Source organism: Archocentrus centrarchus, chromosome 1 (assembly GCF_007364275.1).
Source record: "Archocentrus centrarchus isolate MPI-CPG fArcCen1 chromosome 1, fArcCen1, whole genome shotgun sequence".
In the NCBI taxonomy this organism is placed as follows: Eukaryota; Metazoa; Chordata; class Actinopteri; order Cichliformes; family Cichlidae; genus Archocentrus; species Archocentrus centrarchus.
Window position 1 is genome coordinate 36,528,251 of NC_044346.1, and position 25,324 is coordinate 36,553,574.

The window sequence follows — 25,324 nt, forward strand, 5'->3', positions numbered from 1 at the left end:
ACGTAATTCTTTTCCTCTAATCAGCACAATGACTTTTACATTAAACTAACAAAATAAATAACCACCTCCCCCCTCCTCCATCTTTGTCACTTTTTCCACCCGTGCGTCGACACTGTCGTCATTTCTGTCCTCTTCATCATCACTATCGTCATCCTCCTCCAGTCCCCAGTGTTCTGCAGCCCCTGTCCCACCTGTCCAATACCAGGGACTGGCACCACTGGGGATGGCACCCTGGCACGTGTGGTTAAGGAGACTAAGACAAAATAAATCAAATATATTTTATTTCTTATCTTTGACTGTAAATAAAAGCCAGATGAAGCCATATGACATCATCTAAAGCCTTGTCAATGACAAGATAGCCGCTAAAGCTTACATATTTTACTGTAAATTGGACCATAATTTTAAAATGAATTTCACGTTGTTGTGAAGAAGACATAAAACTAACGTTAAGATCATAAACTCATCACTAAGGTGTTCAAAGAAGTATAAATCCAGTGAGAAGTAGGTTTTCTCATTAACATGTATGCAGTTGGCTTTTGGGGGGCAACCAGAGCTGTCGCCTCCTGCTGGCCATTTGAGAGAATACTATGAAAGATGGTTATAACACCGTGTCCCATTATTAATACACAATTCAAGCCCGTAGTTCAGTTCAGGAACGTCTGAGGTGCAGCTTCGGCCTTCTGGATGATGTCATTCGCTGTTTCTGTCACATCTGTCATCTCAACCGGAGTCTCGTCCTTTTTCAGAGCCGTGATTCGCTCCTGTGGCACGGACTCTGCAAAACCACACCCCCCGGCCTTCCTGTAATATTTAAATTGCATCATTTTTTATTATTTGGCTTCTAAAACGGTTCTAGATTAAAAGTGAAGTTTGGTACTGGGACTACGTCGCTGCTCACCTGGCCGTCTTGTCGTTCAGCAGGGCTTCATTGATGAGCTCCGTGATTTCGGACACTTTGACGGCGGCTATCTTACTGCATCTCATCACCTTCACACAGACATATAAAAAAGTTGACTACAGTATTTGCTTAGACGAGATCATTACTCCGATTAAAAAAAGTGTTGTTTTGAACTGTTATTTCTTGGAAATGTTTAAGGATGCACCAACGTATCAGCCAAGCTATCCGCTGCTATTACAGTCAGAAGCAGAAGTGCAGAACTGCATGAAGAGAACATCGCTACAACTGCTCATGTCAGAGGGGTGAATTGATTTAATCACCTTCTGGCAGACTGAGAACAAAATCTGCAGCCTGTTTAAAATAAAGCTGAAGATTAGAAGACAGTCGCTCTGACAGCTGGATGATTTTAATTAAACCTAATTGACTGCAGGTTCTGCCGTGACTCTTACAGTTCCCCGACCTAAACATCACAGAACACCTGCAGAGAGAGCTCAGCAGGGAGTGCAGGCAGCAAGAAGTGAAGGACTCTCTGATGCTGCAAGATTTTGACCGAAGCGCTCACCTGCTCCTTAAGCAGCATGATGCCTCCGCTGGACTGGATGGAGCAGATCTCTCTGTGCTTGTTCATGGCGATCATCAGCAGGCCATCCATCACTCGCTCCTCCCGCTCGCACGGGTCCACCAGCAGGTACGTTCTGCAGAGACGGAATGAGGAATGATAACATCATACAAGTGGTGACCTGCAGGTAGAAATCAATGATGCGATCATAAAGGGATGGACATGGTGAGCAACAATACGCGGGCAGGCTGATGGGAGCTGCACCTTCATGGGGTTTGTTCTGCTGGTGTTGAAAAACAGTAACCTTACCCTAGCTGGAAGAAGGCGAAGCTGACACTGATGGGCATGTGGTAGATACTGAGAGGAATGGGGTCTCTCTCCTCTGGACTGTACTGAGGAAGAAATGAAAAAAATTACAGCCAGCATAAAGCAGAAAACAAAGCTGCGTTCTCATGAAAACAATTACAGCACCAGTTTTCTCCCAGGAGGTCCAGAGAAGCAGAGACACCACCTGCCGCGGGTCGCTGCTGACTCACCACTGTGACTTCCTGTCCCTGGATGCTGACGTCAGGGCGTCTGAAAGTGGCACAGAGCGGTGATGGCGGCGATGCTGGCGGCATCCATCAGGTTTCCGTCATTATTCAGGGTGAACGTCTACCCTGATCTGCCACACCTAAAACCCACACACAGGCATCACATCATCATCATCATTACAGTGGATGAGGCTCCTCTCTGCCTGTCTTATGCACAGGTGTGTGCGAGTGAGTGTGTGTGTGTGTGTGTGTGTGTGCGTGCATTACCTTTTCTCCAGACATCACACACAGAGACTCCGTATCGATGCACTTGGAGTTCCTCAGGCATCTCTCCAGCTGTCTGTTTAGCTTCACTGACAGCTCAGACTGTCTGGAGACAAAGAAAACCCCACAGATGATTTACACTCTCTGCCGAGCAGTCTGTCTAAATGTACCAGACAGTCTCAGAGGACCGCTTTTACCTGGGAGCTCTGGTCATTGGAATATTTGCAGGGATGGGCTATGATCTTGTGCTAATTGCCATGCCAGACTAGGGTTTAATCCCGGGATCGGGATTCCGGGAAATGCGATCAGAACCATTTCCCGTTTCCCGGGAAACGTCAAGACGGGAAACCGGGAAAAAGTCGCGCGAAAGAAAGAAAAAAAAAAAAAAAAAAAAAAAAAAAGAAAAGAAAAAAGAAAAGAAAAAGAAAAGAAAGAAAAGAAAGAAAGAAAAGAAAGAAAAGAAAAAGAAAAGAAAAGAAAAGAAAAGAAAAGAAAGAAGAAAAGAAAGAAAGAAAAGAAAAGAAAGCTTCAGAATGTTAAATTTAAGGAAATATTGAGAGAAGGGTTCGTTTAATGTGAAAAGCATTGCTCTTCATTTCAGCACGTTCAGCCTCCGTTTAAGGCTTCAGCCTTCATCTCAAGCGTTTTAATAGAGGTATTACACAGTTGTACTTTTTTCCTCTTTAATTTGTTGAAGGTATTTTGTATTATATAATTTTATATTATTATATATGTTATATTGCATTATATAGCCTATAAAATATGCCTGCCCTGAACAATAAAGAAATATCTGTTTAACTTCGAGTGTTTCTTTTCCTCGTTTGCAGCCGCTTACTAACAATCATGAATTAGGATACGGGCCTAATGTGTGAAGAAAGTATCATGAAATAGATTACTTTAACATATTTCGCTTTTAAAATGGAGTTGAGTAAAATGTATATTTTTTAGGCTATAAGGATCAGCCAGTTTTTCAAAAGACGATTCACAACGAACCTACTTTAACCCTCAGACACGGTGTTATAAATGACCAAGTCGTAGTGCATTACTCAAGGCCCTGTGTTATGTCATATTATAGTGTAGTAGGTAGTTAACTTTTCAATGACTATTACAGCGTTCCACTGGTGGAACGGTGTGCACGACAGCGCCAGTAGCTGAGCCTTTATCAATGCTGTGTGGAGATGAACCGTATTGTTTTGCACCAGCAGTTGTAAAATATCTTGGTATAATTCCACGAACAATGCAGGAATAATTATATTTGTTAAGGGAGTGTTGAGAACGATACAACACCGCATAGCTCGAGCACTCGAATGCAGAGATGTAGGTTTTATTGCATTAATCAAGCCGACGTTGCCCCCTACTGGGCATAACAGGACATAGCTGGAAAGCTACCTCTACAATATCAAAATAGGTTAAGCCCGACACAGGCTACAGAAGGCCTAATTAAAATGTAAAAAAAAACAAAAAACTTTTTCCCGGGATTCCCGGGAAATGGCTCGTCTTTTCCCGGGATTTGATTCATGTCATTTTCGGGAAAAATATTAAACTCTAGCCCAGACTTAGTAAAGAATATGTTTTTCCATTGCAAACTACCAACTAGAAGCCATCCAGGAGCCATCCAGATCAACCCCCAAACCACCTCCGCTGGTTCTTTTTGATGTGGAGGAGCGTCTCTGCTCTGAGCTCCCCCTGAATAACTGAGCTCCTCTATGGCTGAGCCCAGACTGCCTTTGGAGGAAGCTCATTTCTGCTGCTCGTGTCCACAATCTTATCCATTTGGTCACTACTCGCAGCTCGTAGGAACAGCTTTCTCTTCACCCAGACACAAGTGCCATCAGTCCCTCTATCAGTCTCTCATCCACTCATCCCCAACCCAGAGTGGGCACTCCACCCATTTCCTACTGAGAACTGTGGCCTCAGAACATGGAAGCCCATTATTAACAATAACAGCCGATGACCAAAATACTTTTCAATCAGTATATCCCATCACATTGAGAGCAATGTCTGGAGATGTCCCTCCACTCCATCAACACAACTTCATCCTTGTTCCTTTATGTTCCAGTGGGAAAAATAGGAATAAGCAGAATTCAAAGAGTAATTTTAGTTCTCACCTTCCCTGCTCAAATGCTGGTGAGGCCATCGGGGACAGCTCGATGTTGAAGAACATGATTCCTTCATTCGGTCGGTTTTCTTTGGGAGCCACCAGCTCACATGACACCTGAGCCATGACCCTGTGGGGAGCAGCACAGTGCAAACAGAGGTCAGCTTCCGTGGGTGCTTTGCATGGGGCGTGCTCAGTGTGAGAGATGATAAAAACACGTGACTGCAGCTTCACCTGGTTTGTCCCAGATCCACAAAGCAGCACCCATAGTCGGTCCCAAAGCTGATCTTAATCTTCCTGTAGTCATAGGTCTGCCGCCCATCCAGCCGCTGCAGGAAGAGAGCAGAAACAGGACACATGAGTGTGGAGGGAAGCCTCCCGCATGAAACGGCACTTTTATACTGCAAGCATGCTGTGGTAAAGGGCTCTGACTGAGGTAAATCAACACACACACACACACACACACACACACACACACACACACACACACACACACACACACACCTTTTTATCTTCGATGGCTTTCAGCAGGAAGTCCCGCTCGCAGTTGGACAGCGGTGTGTCCTTCATTCTGTTTTTAATCCACTGATCTGATTCACTGTTCCAACAGGCATGCGGTAGCCATCGATGTTTTTTGAACTATAACCCGGAAGTGCAGAAGACACGCCGTAGTAAGAGCAGCTGTAATAGTTTTTTTTTTTTAAATAACTGGCTAACCTCAAATTATTATTATTATTAATTATTTTTATCACACGCCTTATAATTCATTTAGAATCTTGTGCTGCATGTAATTATTTTGATAGTTTAGGCGTAGGATTTATTTACAGTGGTCTTTTATTTTGGAATTCCAGCGCGGTACGACGATGTGATGCGTTTATAACATATTGAAAGCTCGTAATTTATAACACTCTTAGGCATGCGCTACTTTTTAGTATTTTGGCGGAAGCTGGAAATTTTGGAAAACACATACAAAAAACTGAACAAAATTGGTCTAGTTTGAGGTTTCTCTATTCTGGAAATGTTGTTTACCTTCTTATCTTCTTCGCCATCTTCTTCTTTCGGCTGTTCCCTTTTGGGGTTGCCACAGCGGATCATCCGCCTCCATCTCACCCTGTCCCACCAACCTCCTCCTCTGTCACACCCTCTGCATGTGTTCCTTCACTGCATCCATGAACTTTCTTTGTGGTCTTCTTCTTTTCCTTCTGCCTGGCAGCTCCATCTTCAACATCCTTTGTCCAATATATCCACTATCCCTCTGCACATGTCCAAACCACCTCAGCCTTGCTTTGTCTCCAAACCTGAGCTGTCCTCAACCTGAGCTGTCCCTCTGATATACTCATTTCTATTCCTGTCCATCTTGGTCATTTCCAGTGAAGATCTTAGCATCTTCAGTTCTGCTACCTCCACATCCTGCTCAGCCTTGTGTCTTTTTGTCAGTGCCACCATCTCCAAACCTCGCATCACAGCAGGTTTTAATGTTTTGACTGCGGACAAAGATGGATGGATGGATGATGGATGGAAGGATGGATGGAAGGATGATGGATGATGGATGGATAGATGGATGGATGGATGATGGATGGATGAATGGATGGAAGGATGGAAGGATGGATGGATGGATGATGGATGATGATGGATGGATGATGGATGGATGGATGATGGATGGATGAATGGATGGATGGATGGCATAAATAAAGCTTAGCTCTTTTAATTTCTGCGGCATGTGAAGGCACCATTTACGCTTCCAACAAGCCCATGTGCGCATGCTCAGTCTCAGGAGGGACCTCAGCGGCGCACCGTTATTCGGGCCGAGCTGTCATCCGCGGTCCATCCCCTCCAGCCGATAACCGCGCTCTAATCGACTGGATCCCAGCGATATTCAGAGCGGGCTCACCCCACATAACGCTTCCTCTGTTTTTGCGCGGAGAAGCGGTCTTCATCGAAGGAGTTTCCCCCCTTTTCCTCCGCAGTTACCAGAAGGCGCAAAGGTTTGTTTGTGTGCGCTCATTCAATCTCTCCATCCTCCCTGTGCGACATCACTGCTAATGCAGCCAGCTAACCGTTGTTATTCATTCATTACTGCAGACGAAGAAGGTGATTTTCGGTGACTATTTCCTTGAAAAGTGATTATTCCCAGATTGTAATTTAAACGCCAGTGTGTGTGGTTTAATTAGCGGCTCCGTGTGTGAGCCGTTGGTTTATGACTAGCGGAGCTTATCTGGTGCTAACGTCTGTGCTCGGCGCGCTAACGGCAGCTAGCCGAGCAGCTCCTGCAGCCAGAGCCGTTCATCTGAGGGAGCTCGGACACGGTGGCAGCCATGTTAGCGCCAGTGACCTTTATTTTTTAGTTGTTATTTTTTGCCCCTGTATTCCTGCTGTGTTAATTTTCTCCCAGGCGGTGATTGTAAACGGAGTAGGGTCCTGTTGGCGCTGTTTGAGCGTCACTCAGATGATGATAACGGATGTATTCCCTGCACACTTTAGGCTGGAGCCGCGCAGGAGGAGGACTGCACATTGAGATGACTGTGGTGTAAATGAGTTGGAGAGCTAGGTTATGATGATGACAGGGACTGCTGCTGATTAGTAGACTGTCCACTAATAAATGCATTCACCAAAGGGGGGAGTTACCTAGATAACTGATGGGCTGACACCAGGAGAGATGTGGTCCAGATCTCCTTGCAGGTTATTAGAGCTCCACATTTTTGTACATTAAGCATGCGGGTCAAGCTGGGACACCTGTTTAATGAAATAGTCTAAAGCCCAAAAATAAGAGATGTTGCTCCTTGGTCTGAAAAATGAAGCCAATGTGGGAGTGCCTTACACCTAGGGATGCTCCAATCCAGCTTTTCCCAGTTCTGAAATAAATAGCTTCCCATATCTTTGGATATGTGCCGATTTAATGCCAGTATTCGATTAAGATGTATTCCTCGCTGTGAGGAAGAAACTGGGAATCATTCTGAAGGCAACATAAGGCTCAACTTAACACTGATTTACTAACTTTTTAAAAATAAAATCAGACCAATTAATACATCCAAGAATACAAATGTACTCACTTGGTATCAAATTGGAAAGTAATGAATGACAGCAGTCCCGAGGTAAACGTGTTAAATAATTGTATAAATGTATTGGCAGTGCTAATTTCTCCTTTTACTGCTCCTCACACACGACGCGTGGCGCTGACCTGAGACATTTGAAGTGAAATAAGTCGATGCGGTATAAAATGTACAATAAAGGTTTCCCACCAAGCGTCAAACCAAACCAACATCCTTTTCTAGCTTCTACCTAATATAATGTCTCTCACTCATCCACACACACACAGCAAAGTAGAACTGAAATGAGGAGATGGGCCCTTTGTCACCAATATTGCATCCAGCTTTTTGAGTGTGGATCAGACTCATATCCAGTCCAAAGATCCTATTTGGTGCATCGCTGTTCAGTTAAGTTGAATTCTGGTTATATAGCAGCAGTTCACAACAACAGTCACTTTGTATTGTAAGGTAAAGACTCAACAGTATTAGACCTCAGTGATCTGATGATCCCCTACGAGCAAACATTGGGCGACGGTGGGAAGGAAGAACTTCCTTTTAACAGGAAGTGACCTCAGGCAGCGGGAGGGGCAGATATCTGCCGTGAGAGTGGGAGAGTGATGACCGAAACCTGCATTCTTTTTAATGGTCAGCAGAGGGCGACTCCTGTGGTGGCCTCAGTAAGCACTCTCCTGATGATTTCATGGGCTAAATTGCTAGTTTCAGGTCATACTAAAAAGAACATTAAATCATTTTTAGTGAGAAAGGTGAATTGCTCATTGATTAACAACTTTTCAGTCACAAGTCAAACTGCCAAAACAAAATTGGAAAAAAATCTTTTTACCTTAGGCCTGAGGTATAAAGTCCTTTATTCTGCTACATTCCCAGTTCACTGGTTACCTGAACACACTTTAAACCTCACAGATTTCACCAGACTAGCATCCTCCGACCAGGCATTAACGTCTCCACGTAGCTGCCACAGTACAGGAAGATGAAACCACAATAAAACCCCATCACACTTCCCTAATTTGTCTTTTCTGTCAGTTTCCTGCTTTAAATGTTGCGATTGCTCACAAACTGTTGCTTCCTTTCAGTCCAAAGATGCAGACAAATGAGCAGCAGCACAATCCTTTTAAAGATAAGAGAGCTTTTCCACCGTGCTGCTCTTTCATCATCTCTCCCTCGTGTTGATCAGAGTCCTTTTGATCCTCCTGCACTCTGTTGTTAGCAAACAGAACAACACCAGTTTGGGAATTAAAGTTAATTAGGAATTGAGGGAAAGCATGCCGCTGCGCTGTCTCCAGTCATGCTTTTTATTTCCTGCTGCTCCACAACGAGCATGAGCAGGTGTGGGCCGATCAATGGGAGGTTATTGAAGCTGATGTTTGGCGTGCTAAATCTCCACCGTTTAGGCTTCAAATGTGCATTGATTCTGTGCATGCACTGCAAAAATCAGAAGGATATTTAGTGATGTGTGGTGAAGCAGGGGTGTTGCACCTAAGGAGTGTTTCAGCTGGTGGGAAAACACTGCAGATTTAACTGTTATTTTCAGGGTCATGATCCAGGGATACGGCCCTGGTCTTATAGGACTGTGTACTAATGTAACCTCCATATCTTTGGCTTTTTCTCTCTAACCCTCACCCACTTGTCTCCCCACTGTTTTACACGCTTGTGTCCTCTATTTTTATCCCTGGCACGGCACACACACTCCCCGTTGTTCTCCATAAATAAACTATATCTCGCTCACACCTCTCTTTCTCCCTTCCCCCCTCCCATGCCCTTTTTTTTTTTTTACTCTTCCGCTAACACCACGCTCATCCCTTATCGCTCCTCAAACCCTCCTGCTACAGATGAAGTTGGAAAAATGCTGGACGTGGCGCCTGCTGCTGCTTCTGTCCGCCCTGGCTGTGGCAGCTGTGGCGGCCCACGAGGAGCAGTCGGACGCTGACGTTTCGGATGTTGTCATTGACGACGATGATGATGGCGATATGGGTTTAGATGAGGAGGAGTTAAAAGTCCTGATGGCAGAGGATGAGAAAGAGCAGGTTAAGGAGACGCACAGCAAGGGCACAGCCAGTGAGAAGGAAACTGATGCCAATGTCTCCTTCCAGGTCAGGACTCGTAAAATGTATTCAATTAGAAGATTTACTCGAGCACTGCAGAGCCTCTTATTGTGTCTTTTATTATATGACCAGGTAACATATAAGACTCCTGTTCCCACTGGAGATGTGTACTTTGCAGAAACATTTGATGATGGATCACTGGACAGGTATTGCTTGACATGTTAACCTCCAAAATACAGCCGAAATATATTATGAGCCCCCAGTGGGATTTAGTGGCTCAAAAAGTGTATTTGTGTGTGTGTGTGTGTGTGTGACGTGTTTCCTGATGTTGATCTTCACAGATGGCAGCTGTCAAAAACGGTAAAGGAGGACGCAGATGGGGACATTGCCAAATATGACGGTTTGTTCCTCACATCACACGCATGCATGATTCCAGGGCTTGAAGGGTCTTCAAACTGATTGGATTATAAAGTTGCGTTACATCCAGGCGCTCTTTTAAAAGTGTTAATGTAAACGTGGCCTAAGAAACGCGCCTTTTAGTGAGGACCACTGCATCTTGCACAAGTGCTCAAATTGGAAACTTTGGGTGTGAAGTTCATTTAGTTTCTGGGAAGCCTGCTTTCTTTCTAATGGCCAACAGGGGGCGACTCCAGTGGTTGCAAAAAGACTTGTATGAGAAAACGTCCCTTAGCTCCTGTGACCTCAGTAAACACTTTCCTCATAACTTTTTTTGGTGTCAATCAGTACTTTTTAAGTTTTATTAAATACTGCATGAGTTCATTTTATAAATTATGGTCCCCATTACAGGACAGGACCGTATGATCATTGGGTAGCAGCTTGAGTTCTAACCAATGGGAGCCCTGCATTTGAATATGATATTTATATCAGTCGGCCTAGTTTTTATAGTACTAACACTTTACTTGGCAGCATGCCTCAGCCAGCAACTGTGTGATTTTTTTTTTTTTTTTTTTTTTCTTTCAAGTTCAACCATGCAGAGTGAGTGTAACCATGCATCCCAAAAATTTAGGCTGTTATGAAAAATGTTACCATGTAACCCACAGAGCTGAAAGCTGGGACAATAAAAATCAAAGCAGACTTGTTGAGGAGAAAGAATCGTCCGTATAATAAGTGTTATATTTTGTATGTGACCGTCCATCCTCTCCGGCTGCAGGGAAGTGGGCTGTGGAGCAGCTGAAGGAGAACAAGGTTCCAGGAGACCAGGGCCTGGTGCTCAAATCCCGGGCCAAACACCACGCCATCTCTGCAATGCTGGACAAACCCTTTGTTTTCAAGGATGAGCCCTCTGGTCATTCAGTAAGTTCACACTTTGTCCCTCGTCGTGTAGAGAAGTAACAACCTGGACTTGTAAACAGTTTTGTCATGTTGCATTGTAGGTATGAGGTGAATTTCCAGGATGGCATCGACTGTGGTGGCGCGTACATCAAACTGCTTTCAGACACTGGCGGCCTCAGCCTGGTTTGTATACATGTTGTAGATTTTGCCTTACTCAGTGAAACCTTCAGATCACTGCTGTAGTCTCATCTTTGGTAGAAGTGGGTGAAATTTGTCCAAATACACTAAATGTTGACTCATTTTTTTTCCCTCATTCTGTACTACAGGAGCAGTTCCATGACCGTACACCCTACACCATCATGTTTGGACCGGACAAATGTGGCGAGGACTACAAGCTGCACTTCATCTTCCGCCACAAGAATCCCCTGAACGAAGACGTGGAGGAGAAGCACGCAAAGAGAGCCGACGTCGACCTCAAGAAATTCTACACCGACAAGAAGACTCACCTCTACACGCGGGTACGCAGCCAGCTGAAAGAGAATCAGCACTCAGGGTGTTTGCTTTCTAGCATCATCTGATTTTATAGTAAGACTCAAATTTCATTGGACGACATTAAAGTTGACTGTGCTCCTACTTTCCTCGTTGCCGTCTGTTGTCAGTCTTAAACCCGGACAACAGCTACGAGATGTTCATCGACCAGTCGAGCGTGAGCCGCGGCAGCCTGTTGGAGGACGTGGTGCCTCCGGTCAACCCGCCCAAAGAAATAGATGACCCAAAAGACTCCAAGCCAGACGACTGGGACGAGAGAGAGCCAAGATTCCTGATCCCGAGGCTGTGAAGCCTGATGACTGGTGACTATAGCCTTCCATACTAGCATGCAGAGTGACACGCAAATTGTTCACTCTTTTTCTCTCACACTTTATAGCTTAGATATTAAAGGAAAAACTCAAAATGTAAAGGCATAAAAACAAATCATAAATCCTGATGTGTGTGACCAAGGGATGAGGATGCGCCTGCAAAGATCGAGGACCCTGACGCGGTGAAGCCGGAGGGCTGGTTGGATGACGAGCCCGAGTTTGTCCCAGACCCTAATGCAGAGAAACCAGAAGACTGGTAAAGAAACCCATTCAGACTAGACTTACACTCGTGTGAACTGAAATGGTTCAGGATGACAGCTTGTCGCTGTGTGTCCTCAGGGACGAGGAGATGGATGGAGAATGGGAGGCCCCGCAGATCCCTAACCCAGCCTGTGAGACGGCGCCTGGCTGTGGGGAGTGGTGGAAGCGGCCCACGATCAACAACCCTCAGTACAAGGGCAAGTGGAAAGCCCCTCTGGTGGACAATCCTAACTATCAGGTAACGTCTGACTGATTTTTAGCATTTTTGTTCTGTTGTTTTAGTCATACTGTCACCAAGTGCTCACAGGGAGTCCTCTGAGTGTTGGTGAGTGTCTTGTGTGTTGACTTTACCTTTCAATATAAAGTGCCTTGAGGTGACTGTTGTGATTTGGTGCTGTATAATAAAATTGAATTGAAAAGCTTCAGTTTATGTCCATCAAGTTGCCCCTCCACTGGTCTTAAGTGCTTTAATTTTTATATAGTTTTTATTTATTCATTTTGTCCTTAGATAAAAGCTAAAACCATGACGTTAGCTAATGCATATATATTACCTTATCAGCCATCAGCCTTCATATTTGTATCTGTGAGTCCTTTGCTTCTGACTGCGCCCTCCGCGTTCTGTGTCTTCCTAAGGGAGTGTGGAAGCCTCGTAAGATCCTCAACCCGGACTATTTTGAGGACCTGCAGCCGTTCAGGATGTCACCATTCAGGGCTCTGGGACTGGAGCTGTGGTCCATGACCTCATATCTACTTTGACAACTTCATTATCACCTCTCACAAGGAGGTGGCTGACCGCTGGGCGTCTGACAGCTGGGGGCTGAAGAAACTGGTGGCCAGCGCTAACGAGGTCAGCAGCATGTGTGCAGGGTTGCTGGGTGCATGTGATTTAGCACGGGACTGCTAAGACTCACAGGTTCTCACACTTTGCTCTTTCTCTCTGGTCCCTCCATCTCAACAGCCGGGGATTTTTGCTCAGCTGATGATGGCAGCAGGAGCGGGCCGTGGCTTTGGGTGGTCTACATACTGACAGTAGGCCTGCCTGTAGGACTCGTGCTCTTCTGCTGGCCAAAGGTACCAAGAACCTGCTAAATTATTACTGATAAGTACGATAATGTGCACAGCTTCTCCTGACTTGCGTAATGCTGTCTCCTGTTTGTGTCCCAGAAATCAGATGATGACTATGTGTACAAAAAGGTGGATCTGCCCCAGGCTGATGTGGAAGAGGAAGAAGAGGAGGAGGAGGAAGAAGAAGAGGAGGTGGCAGTAGACGAGGAAGACAAAGCAGCTGAGGCTACAGAAGCAGCACCAGCTGCAGGTGGCACACATTCAGCTTTTGGTACTTTTACTGCTGCGTCATTCTGGATCATGTTTCCACCCCTTACTGTCCTCTTTTTCTTTTTTTTTCCTTCTAAACCAACAGAAGAAGCTGAGGAGGAGGATGCAGAGCAGAGAGAAGTTAAGAAGAGGGGACAATGTAGAGGGGGATGATGATGAAGAAGAGGAAGCAGAGGAGGAGGAAGGAGAGGAGGAAAGCAAAGCTCCGGGGAGAACATTAGAAGATGAGGTTGGTGTCACCTAATTGGATTTGTTCAACAGGGTGAACTGATGAGTGAAATATTAACTTATGCAAACAGGGAAATTCTGAACTGTGTACTGATGTAATTGACTTTTAGCTTTTATTTAGGGGCTCTGGATTAGTCTTCTTGTGTTCCTAAAAGCCCAAACTGACTCACAGCCCGAGATCACTAACAGATCGTTTTAGAGGAAGTAAATCTCAGATTTGAGCTGGTGGAAGCATCGTTTGCCTTGAAATGACTTTGTCTCTAGATCACTCAGAGGTTTCTCTCCTCTTCTCCTTGTTGGATGTTGGCTAGGCTCTCTGTTCACTGAGACACTCAAGTCTGCTGCTGTCTGGGGCTCTTAAACCTTTATAGATATCCTGCAGTATGGGGGCAGCAGCCCTCATGAGATGGGCTTTGCAGTCAAAAACATCCCTTAATGAGGGCCGAATGTCCCCATAAAAGTAGCCAAAGAAATATGCCTCTGTGAGTATGTTCGTGCTGCTCCCTGACACACAGTAGTGCATCCAGCAGTCACTCTAAGACGGCAAAATATGAGAACTGCTCTTCCAGAGAGCCTCAGACTCCGTAATTCACTCACTCCAATTGACAGAGGTACACCCGACAAGTTTGAAGCGGATCAGGTAGATGGTTTTCTAGCTACGCAAAGAATAGACAGAGATACTGGATTTATATCCTGATGTTTCACCCTCCAAACATTTCGAGACCTGAATATATTCACTGTATCACACCCACCAGAATAAAGGTTTTAGTTCTTTACAGGCCCCAAGCAGCCTGTAAAAGAACTGTGTCAGCTGCACGAGTGATTTTTACATCTCCTCCGTCAAAACTGGCTCTTGACTTTCTGTCCCGCAGATGAAGGACGAAGGAGATGTCGCCGAAGAGAGCCACAAACAGGCTGTGAGGAAGAGGAGGGTACGGAAAGACTGAGGAGGCCAAACGCCACGCTGCCTGTCTCCTTTCTGCCCTGATGGGGAAGAGGTGGAAGGGCCATCTCTGCCACCGCCGCTGCTCCCTCCTCCGTGAGCGGAGCAGCATGCATTTCCTTCAAAGTGGTAGCCTGCTCTCACCCCACCCGGCTGCCCCATCCCCGCCTCCTCCTCCCCCTCCACCCATCCGCCACACTGCATCCTGTACCATCCCCTCGTCGTGTGTTTCTCCCTCTTCCCGTCTACTCAGATGAGCTCCCAGAGAGTCTGTGCATTTAGCTGTTACCCTCTTCCTTCCTCTCCTCCATCCATTTTCTTCATCCTTCTCTCCCTCTTTAAGCCATTGCTGTCGAAACGCTGTCAGCCCGTAAAAAGCCACGCCCCTCTCCCACCACAGTTCCTGCTCGCACGTGTCTCTGCTGCCTCTGATTATACGCCATCACACCTCTCTTCTCAGAGCAGCAGAGAGCGTCTGTGCGTTGTTCGTTCCATTTTAACAGCATATCGTAGGGGCACATCTCTCGAGTTAGACTCCATTCTCTGTGTCCTTTTCTTTTTCTGAGAACGTGTTCGAGGACACGATTTGGCAATTTCCAAAATGTTCGGGTTTCAAGAGCAGGATAGGACGCGGGGCTGTGAGGAAGGCTGTGTGAGATGTTTACTACAAGCTTCAGGACAGACAAATTCGCCCTCAGCTTAAGTTAAAGATTACCTCTTTAAATAAAAAAAAAATGGATGTTCTGTTTAGATTTTAGCTAGTTTGTAATGAGCAGTACTTACTTTCATGCGTGTTTTATACTAAGTTATAGCATTTAAGAACTGAGGATTAGCACTGATTACCATATTTATGGTTTTTGGTTGTAATTAGTTTTGGCAGTATGGGTAAAGATAAATATTGCAGAGTTTTGAATGACTCAGGGCGGTTTTCCTAAATGCCTCTGATGTGCTTACTTTGAGCCGAGGTCCGTCACAAATCAAACCGAAACCGTCAGCGCTTGGAGCAAAAATAAGCGAGTGTTAAAGCCGTGGCCGTCAGCTGCGAGACAGAATGAAAACCTGCAAAGACGCGTCTCATTCAGCAGTGCTTGATCCGGGCTGGCCGGAGGTCAGATCCTAGTTTGCTGCCTGGGGAAGACGTTGATGCTAATTTGGTTTCTATTATTGTCTCAAGCTTTTGTAGTTCACCTTCTTGCCACACGCTGGCAGATGTCCCTGTTTACATTTGTTTGCAAATTGTACATTGCTCTTGAAAATAAACTTATTTAATTAAAAAAAAAAAGGAGCAGCACATTATTCTCTGAATTTTGGATTTTGTTTTGGAGTTGGTCCATAGGCTGGACAACGATGGATACGGCTTCCAGGGATGAAAAGTGAAGTCGGTGTGGCGTCAGTAAACACTTTACTGATGATTTTATGGACCAAACTGCTAGTTTAAAGTCTTATTGAATTAATTTGTAAATTATGTTCCCTGTAAGAGTCAAAAAGCAGCGTATCCTTTAACACAGGCTTCACTCGCCACTCCTGGCTTAAGCTCTCTGAATATGAACCTGATTGTATAATTTGTGTAATTAATAATTGATTGTGGGAGACAGCAGCTGTCGGTCTCCTCAGCAGAACACTGCAAAAGCTGGATTTCAACGAAGGATTTTTCAGAGTTGGTGCTGCTGGTGGTTAACAGCACTGTCCTCATGTAGTACTGCATACTGGGTGGAGTAGGGCTACAGCAGGTGAAGCTGTATGGTCTTTACCTTACACCAGGGGTATTCAAATCCAGGTTCAAAGGCCGGTGTCCTGCAACTTGTAATGTGTCTCTGCTTCAACACGCCTGAGTCAAATATAAAAGTCCATTAGCAGGACCTCTGGAGAACTTGACTGCATACTGAGGAGTAATTCAGCCATTTGATTCAGGTGTGTTGGATCAGGGACACATCTAAAACCTGCAGGGACAGGGGGCTCTCGAGGCCTGGAGTTGAAGAGCCCTGCCTTACACTATAAGCGCCTCGGACACCACTGCAGGTGCACAGGACAGCGGAGCCATAATTAGGGAGCGTAAGTAGACATAATTACATTTTATTGGTCTCAATTATTTTTTACATTTGTTCTAGTAACTCAGGCAGTTTTTACATAAATCATGATGACAGCACACCAATAATCATAAGGTAGGGTAACAGCAGGAGCCCCCCCACCCCCACCCCAGAGCTTGTCTATATTTGACTGTCCAGTTTCAAAAAAGATGGTTACGGTGGGGACTCAATTTTGTGGCTTTATCACAACACCTTACTATCCCTGTGGTTCTGTTTTCATGGCACACAGTTTTATCCATCTATAACAATAAAAAGGCTACAAGTTGAATTTTAGTGAAAGAAAAGTCAGTACGATGGTATCAGTGAGCGCTCTGGGCTGTTTTTCCCTTCTAAAATCACGTTTCTATGCGCTACAGTCTGAGAAACACAGGGGTTTGTCATCATGGCTGTCCAGCTTTTATACACTGCTCAGAAAATTAAAGGAACACTTTTTAATCAGAGTTTAGCGTTAAGTCAGTTAAACTTCTGGGATGTTGTTCTGGTCAGGTAAGTATCAGAGGTTGTTAATCAGTTTCAGCTGTTTTGGTGTTAATGAAATTAACAGGTGCACTAAGGGGGGCAACAATGAGACAACCCCCCCCCCCCCCCCCCCCCAAACAGGAATGGTTTTACAGGTGGAGGACACTCACATTTTTCCCTCCTCATCTTTTCACTACTGCATTTGGTTAGGGTCAGTGTCACTGCTGGTACCATGAGGCCATACCTGGACCCTACAGAGTTTGCACAGGTAGTCCAGTTCCTCCAGGATGGCACGTCAATACGTGCATTTCCTGAAGGTTTGCTGTGTTTCCCAGCAGTCTTGAAAGCATGGAGGAGATTCCAGGAGACAGGTGGTTACTCTAGAAGAGCTGGACAGGGCTGTAGAAGGTCCTTAACCCATCAGCAGGACCGGTGTCTGCTCCTTTTGTGCACGAGGAAGAGGATGAGCACTGCCAGAACTAAAATATGACCTCCAGCAGCCACTGGTGTGAATGTCTCTGACCAAACAATCAGAAACAGACTTCATGAGGGGGTCTGAGGGCCCAACACCCTCTAGTGGGCCCTGTGCTTACTGCCCAGCACTCTGAAGCCAGTGCCAGAATTGGCGCTCTATGCTTTTCACAGATGAGAGCAGGTTCACGATCAGCACACGTGACAGATGTGAGGGGGGTCTGGAGAAGCCGTGGTAGAACCATTATGCTGCCTGTAACATCATTCAGTTTGTCGGTGGGTCAGTGATGGTCTGGGGAGGCATATCCATGGAGGGACACACAGACCTCTACAGCTAGGCAACAGCACCCTGACTGCCCATCAGGTATCGGGATGAAATCCGTGGACCTATTGTTGGCGTGGCTGTGGCTCAGGAGGTATAGCAGGTCACCTACCTAATCAGAAGGTTGGCGGTTTGATTCCGGGCTGCATGCCAAAGGATCCTTGGGCAAGATACCCAACCCCAAGTGCTCTCCGATGCAAGCGTTTGGAGTGTGAATGTGAATGTTAGACAGTAAAAGCACCTTAGTTTCATATGAAGTGCTTGAATGATGGGGTGTGAATGCAAACGTGTTGTATAAGCGCTTTGAGTGCTCAATTTGTGTAGTCCATTTAACCTACCCTGGTGGCAGTGGGTCCTGGGTGGGTTCTGGGTTACTCCTGTATGCCGGCCTCATGTGGTGAGAGTCTACGGCAGTTTCCTGGAGGATGTCACATTTACCTGACCTAAATCCAACAGAACACCTCTGGACATTATTTTTTCGAGCCATCTGAAGTCGCCAGGTTGCACCTCAGACTGTCCAGGAGCTCCGTGATGCCCTGGTCCTGATCTGGGAGGAGACCCCCCACCCACCCCCAGGACACCATCCATCATCTCATTAGGAGCCCCGACATTGTCAGGCATACAAAGCAAGGGCCATCAAGCTACTGAGTACATTTTGAGTTGCTGCAATGAAAACAGAACTGTTCCAGCCTGCTGCATCATTTTTTCACTATGATTTTCAGGGATCTTCTGAATTCAGCCTCTGTATGTAGATAATTAACATTTCCATCAAACGATGCAGCAGCTTTTGTTCCTCACACATTACCCGCCCCGTATCAGTGTGGATATCAGCATGATTTTTTTCCTCATGGAGATCTGATGTGTTCGGTGTTCCTTTTAAATTTTTCAAGCAGTATTTACAGACTTTAGGTGTACAGGTGACAAAATAATCAGCCAGAGACTTGCTCTTAGGATTTTATTAAAACAGAGTTTTAAGGCAAAGGTGCAGAGCGTCTGCATACAGGATGATACCAGAACGTGTGCAGGCAGGGCATAGACGGCATGCCAGGAAAGAGAAATTAAAAGCCTACTGTACAACTGTACAAATAACATCGATAAATTACAGCATATTACAGCTTGTCACCTGCCTCCCTTAGCATTGCTAATTCCTCTCTTTTCAAACAGCACATTACTGTTTGGGATAATGGTGGATAAAATTTATTCTGATTAAATTTAATTTCAACCTTCCACCATCTTCCCCTTCTGTCTGAAGAAAGAGGACGTCGTGCACACCCCCCCCCCCTCCGGGTACATCAGCTCATCTTACGATCAAAACCATCTTCCAGGCCGAGTGGATCGATAACACTCGAGGCCTCTTTGCTGCTTTTTGTTAAAGGGGAAGGCAGGAGCAAGTTTAACTTTATGTTACATTTGGTTCAATTTGGCCCAAACGCTCATTGATAAAAAAAAAAAATCTGATTTCACTGACGTCAGTCGACACAAACTCTGTTACAGTCTAAGTTTACATGAGTTTAGTATCTGTGCTTTTATTTATATTGCTGACAAGCTTTCAAAGGTACCTGCACATCCAGTACCTATCTGCTATTGATTAGAAAAAATTCAGTAACTTTAGACAGTCTACTTTTCAGTGATTATTGATTTGACATCTCATTAGATATGCTAATAACACAAACACTTAAACGTGCCATCCAAAAACACACTCCATAATACTGCTCAGCCCGCCAGCTTCTAAGTGGAGGAACACAGTCGTGCTTTACAGAGACGAGATGACATCCGAGACTGAACAGATCCAGCTGTCGTACAAAATACTTTACAAAATAAATAAATTAAACCAGTGCTGATACCGAGGTCGAAGGTCAAAGAGTACCTGTAGTATCTGTGGTTCGGTTTAGGTTTGAAACGGAACACTTCAAAGGTGGGACATCCACAGGAAATCAGAACAGAAACACAAACCTTATAGACAGCGAGGATTAACGACAAACTCGAGGTATAAGAAGACCCTCCGCCTCTTAATTTACTGTTTTTGTGTTAAAGGGGGTGACGCCTACCTCTTCTGTAGTGTGGAGAGGAAGCTGAGGAAAAACAGCCCCGGGCCAGATAATGTTACACATATTTCTACATCTACAAGTCAGTTTATGGGTTTATCTGATAATTAAATGTTAGTTTTGACTCGGGTAAGTAGTTACAAAACACCCACGTCTGCTGAGGAAACAAACCCCCCCCTCACATCTCCACGATGGGTTTCCTCTCCCAGCTGCTGCCCCAGGACTCCAGCTTTCTTCTGAGGGAAGCTCACTTCCTCTTGCTCTTGGTGTCGGTGGTCTGGAAGACACTCGAGGCCCGACATGAGGTTCTCGATGTACTTGCCCAAGGACCTGGTTCTCAGACTTCAGCTTCAGGTTCTCCTCCTTGACTGACATCGACTCGCGCCGACAGGTCTGAAACAAAAAAGGGAACAGGTGGGTAAGACGTACTTCTCCCCCTGAGGGAGACAGTCACATTTATAATTTCTAGGCAGGTTAATTTTCTAACAATGTGGCTTAATTATTAGATTTACATTCATCCATTCATTTTCTACTGCTTATCTGGGTCTGGACAGATTTTTTACACTTCAATTTGTATTATTTTAATATGCTGCTAATTTAAATATGCTATTACTTATCATTAAAAACCACTTAGTTAGGTTTAGACAATAAAATGAAATGGTTAGGGTTAAAATGCAATGGCGCTGTTTCTTCTAAAGCTCTGTTTTCTTGGTCATTAGGTGATGTATGTTATGCTAAATGTCACAACAAAAATGTGAATCTGTGTCCGTAAACACGGCTTTTAAATCCTGTAAAAGAGCTCAGAAGGCTCAGCTAGAAAGCAAAGGCCCTGTGTAAGTACCAGTCCACTCACTGTCTGCATGAACAAACACATGGATGTAAAATACTGTAGAAATCACTTAAGACAGACGGCCTATGGAATTTGATTTAACCTTAAAAAAAAAAAAAAATCTGTCCTATTAGTTTGGATAAAATCCAATTCTTCAAAATATCCGACAGTTCGGGGTCTAATATCGAATTTTGCTGCAACGGCTTTCTGCTTCATTCCTGGATTTGCTTCCGCAAACTTATAATCTCCTATTTTTGCTCATAAGTGCGAGTTTGCAGCTTACGTTTGACTCCTGCACTTGTTTGTGATTGTCTCCAGTGAAATGAACGGATTCGCCCAGTGCAGCCAATCCAGACATCACGTGACTGTATAAACACTCAAGCAATCTCCAAGCATTGTTAGTGTGTGTAGGCGTGACGGGAGCTGAGGAGGGCTTTCGTGCTTAACTCATCCAACTTATGCAATCACATTTTAATTGGAAATGTATTACAGCGGGACCAGATTTCATCCGAGGTAGGCGAAGATCCGACTTGTATGATCCGATTAGGTGATGATTTTATTGGAATTAACGTTAGGAAAATTGGGACCTGCAGAAGGCATCCGACCTAGAGCAAAAATCCGACTTGTGCGACTTCGACTGAGGGCGATTTCTACTGTACAACAAAAACACTTATTTATGGTGAGCACCACCACTGATCTGAACACACCAATCAATCTGACCAAAGATAATGTACTGTTTTTTTTTTGTTTTTTTTTAAACTGGCCCTGGACCCCGTTTGTCCCAAATGTTGGATTAACCCTTCAGTATCTGCTGCTTCTCATACTATTAAATACTCGCTAGCACTAAAAAAGCCTGACTGCTCCCGACATGAGTTACACTCTGGAGGAGAGAGCCAAAGGTTTTCCAGTGGAGGTTTTTGTCACCCTATAAATATTCTGATGACCGTTTCGTCGTGTGCTGCTCACAGATAGACCCCTACTGCACTGGTGGACAGCTGGTCGCGTCAACAGGATGCAGAAATCTGCCAGCATAAAACATCCAGCATCTGAAAACAGAAATACTCAACAGGAGAGAACAAACCGAGTGTTTCAGGTTTGATTTAATTGGTTTTAAGGAGCAGAGCCAGGATGTACATACATGAGAAGTGAAAGGCACTCTAATGTCTAATGTTTTCTGATATAAAACCAGAAAATTTGGGCTTTGTTGTATAATTTTAGAGTCTCATCACGAGGTCATTCATTCCCGTCTGGTAAAATTAAGTTTGTGTGTTTGAGGGTTTATATATATATTTTTTTACCTTCCAGTGTGTGCTGAAGTTCCAAAACCTGATTTATCAACCTCGTCTTTTCCTCAACCTCCACCTGGTTCTCCATGTCTCCTGAAATAAGAAGAAAAAGCACATCACCTTACTGTTTATGCAGAAGTCAACCCTGAGAGATTAAGTGTTTCACCTGCACGTACCATCTATGTCGCAGTTCATGGTGACAAGTTCGTTCTCCTGTTTGGTATACAGGGCTGCAGATCCACCGTCCACTGTGAGACAAAGAGGAGCACAAACTGTATAATAATGTGTAATAATGGAAAGTCTATAACAGATAGCTGCAGGACAGCACTGTTCAAATAACATGCTTCGATCCTGCAATGCCTCTGTTTACTTTCAATCTTACTGCTGAGCAAAATGTCAGCAGATATCAGTAATTAGGCTTAAAAAAATAGTCTGCTGCTGTGTAGTTCACTGGGTACAGGTCTTGGGTACTTCTAGAACTATATATACAAGTCAACAGTGAGTCCAAAGCTGAGGATCTTTATTTAACCTCCACTAATGAGTGTCATAACAAATATGGGGCTTGAGAACAGCATCCCTATTATAGCCCAAAGATAATTATGAGACGGAGCAGCGGCTGAAATAACAGTTACTGTGATATAGGATATAAGACCTATACTATTCCTATTACTGTACTTATTTACTTATTGGCTGTAACCTCCCATCTCTCCAGGACCTGTACACCTCCAGGACACTGGGGCGTGCAGGTCGGATCACAGCCGACCACTCTCACCCTGGGCACAGACTTTTTGACCCTCTCCCCTCAGGCAGGAGGCTACGGTCCATACGGACCAGAACCTCCCGCCATAAGAACAGTTTCTTCCCCTCTGCTGTTGGACTCATGAACAATTACCCTAAGACTGTTACCACCACCTCCACAAACGCTGATGACCCTATGTCTATGCACCTGTCTGATTGCACTGATGTACATATTAGTGGAATATAGTCTACATTCTTTTATCTTTTAATTAGTCTCTGCACTGTATTTTGTAATTTTGTAATATTGTGCTATAGTTATAGCTCTAATATCTCTGTATATTTGCAATTTGTATACTTGTATATTGTCTTATAGTTTTTATACTTATTTGTTTTTTTTTTCTGTAAGCACGAAGTACCGCAGCAATTTCCTAATGCTGTGAACCTGTTCACCCATATGGCAATAAAACCTTCTGATTCTGATTCTGATTCTGATTTTATTGTCGGGAAATTTTTCATTAAAATAAAATACAGGGCATCAGTTATTTAACTGATCGATATCAACCCCGTAATTTTCATAGTTTGAGTATATGTTGTAATTTGTTTTAGTTTGTAGTAACCGTTAACGTGTTGTAATGACGGCATGAGGGAGCGCACACCGCACCCAGGCTGAGTGCGCTGTGGTCATACTGCATCAATAAAAACGCGTTAGGGGCCAATCGCTACCTCAGATAAAGGCATTCATTACGGTTGTCTGTCTACTGTCCAATAATCGGATCGATACTGCCACTGAAGACACGAATAAAGAAGCAAGGAGGGCCAAAACACAGCATTTAGCAAAAAAAAACCCAAAAAAACTAAGAAAGCAAAAACAACAAAAAAGCTGCACCTCTCAACACTTCACGACTCTCAGTCAAAGCCACGGATCAAACATCGGACACGGGTCTCGGAGGCGGTTTTCCAGGCGAACACAAGCCAAAGCAGCATTAACGTGTCCGATAATGGGCGTAGATACATTAGCTCTAGGAGCTAAATAGCTCAGTGTCCAGCCAAGCCAAAGAAGCTGAAATGTAACTACTTTTAACACCAAATACGTTTAAACACAACGTTAACCAAACTAAACCCTGTGGTTTGTTTTACGTTCATATTTTCTCCGATAAACACGTTTTACATCGTGACATCGGGCGAAAAGCGGCTAAACGCTGCAAGCAAACTACTAGCTAGCGTTGGCTTCAGATAAAAATACGTCCGAAGGTTTTCTGCTGGGAATCTCAAAAAAACAGCAGATGTAAGAGTTTGAACTCACCTAAAGCAAAAAAGAAAGTGTTCTCCGATTAGCGGAGTTATCCTGCAAACAGACAGGATACGGAGATGACGAGGAGGCGGAGGATGACGCTAGCTACATCACTCCGTGTGTTCCCACCACACCGACCGACAGGGGGAGCAATTTACACAGCGCTGCCGGAGAACTACTCTGGACTTCCGGTTTCGTAATAAAAAACAAAACAATGTGACAACAATAAGATTACAATGTAACAACGGGATTTTCATCACATTTCATGAAAACATGTTAAGACGATAAATAATACCTTGGTTATAGTTTTTTATTTATTATTTATTTTTTTTGGAGGGGTGAAATACCGCTGTGATTCTTAGACGTCACCCGCCATTTTGATTTCAGGCATGAAGCCAGCAGCTGCAGGGAGTATGTCCTTAACCAACCAATCAGCGTGCAAATCAGAATGCAAGCGCTTTGTGGGCAAAATCGGCTTCTCCGTAAGAAAAGTCGAAAGAAGAACACAGGTGTTCAGATATATTTTAGATACCATAGTAAAGGAAACTAAAAAATGCGGGCTTTTATGTGTAGAGCCAGGTGTAAAAAAATATATATATAATATATATTTCAGCCGTTAATAAGCTCAATTCATGAAGAACTATCTCACGAGCGCCCCCTGCTACACCATCCGACGAAATTACAGCCTGTTTCTGAACAATGAGATAATACGACCTCCTAGGTCAAGCTTATGGACACACATGCACACACACACACACTGCAGTCCTAACAGATGCTTGGTCATTTCCTCGTGGAACAAGATCCAGCACGATCACACACACACGCTCACACACACACACACACACACACATCTATGTGCATCTGTAGCTTTCTGTGTGACTGCTTGATTGCAGTGTAAGCTGGCCTGTGTGAGCTTTATTATATGTCTGCATGTCAGTCTGTGTGTGGCACCCCTGCAGCCTCTGCACTTCCTCCTCTACCGCTCTTAGGACTCATATGCTGCTGCTTGTTAGCCAAACCCAAACCCTGTGGGGACACTGCAGCCTCAGCCAATAGCTGACTGAGGCAGTCTACCCTTTTCTCCTCTTGCACTTTCCCCTCTCAGCTCAGTGTGTGTGTGTGTGTGTGTGTGTGTTGCTTCCAGGGTCTTTATGAGTAGCATTTTAGGATTGTTAGCTGTAGGAAACTGAGGTCTTCAGAGGGGATTTGTAACAGGAAACACAAGTTTAAAAAGCTCAAAATAAATACAATGAATTACATCAAAATAAACATCAAGTGGGAATCACTTTAAGCAAACATGGGTTGCTGTCAAGGTGTGTGGATTCACCTGCTGTTGTGTTTATCGGTGAGCTTGTTGATGCAGAGAGCTGCTGTAGGTCAGATGGTGGGAGAGATGCTCAGGCATTGTAAGCATCATGTGTTTTTCACTGTGAAGTGTTTT

The 25,324-nt window shown here is 44.5% G+C and overlaps 3 protein-coding genes and 1 pseudogene across 3 annotated transcripts in view; 2 read left to right on the forward strand and 2 right to left on the reverse strand.

The window, feature by feature from the left end:
* clgn (calmegin) overlaps positions 1-15,618 on the forward strand; it is a 22,909-nt gene extending 7,291 nt beyond the window's left edge. The window contains 2 exon segments of the mRNA XM_030757998.1: positions 13,318-13,413; positions 14,285-15,618. Coding sequence (XP_030613858.1) covers positions 13,318-13,413; positions 14,285-14,359 — 171 coding nt within the window. The 3' untranslated portion in view covers positions 14,360-15,618.
* Positions 46-4,983, reverse strand: LOC115780910 (exosome complex component RRP45-like). Its single transcript, XM_030730352.1, is given in 13 exon segments — positions 46-170; positions 173-231; positions 658-801; positions 899-987; positions 1,461-1,593; positions 1,767-1,849; positions 1,994-2,038; positions 2,040-2,103; positions 2,105-2,130; positions 2,258-2,360; positions 4,363-4,482; positions 4,587-4,681; positions 4,857-4,983. Coding segments are annotated over 13 exon segments (1,152 nt in total). The 5' UTR covers positions 4,923-4,983.
* LOC115788691 (calnexin-like) lies at positions 10,833-13,313 on the forward strand (annotated as a pseudogene).
* Positions 15,619-18,635: 3,017 nt separating the features above from the next.
* scoca (short coiled-coil protein a) lies at positions 18,636-24,035 on the reverse strand. The gene is given in 7 exon segments (XM_030739801.1): positions 18,636-20,034; positions 20,036-20,056; positions 20,058-20,111; positions 20,113-20,132; positions 21,867-21,947; positions 22,031-22,102; positions 23,896-24,035. Coding segments are annotated over 6 exon segments (243 nt in total). The 5' UTR covers positions 22,050-22,102; positions 23,896-24,035; the 3' UTR covers positions 18,636-19,986.
* Between the last annotated feature and the right edge of the window lie 1,289 nt (positions 24,036-25,324).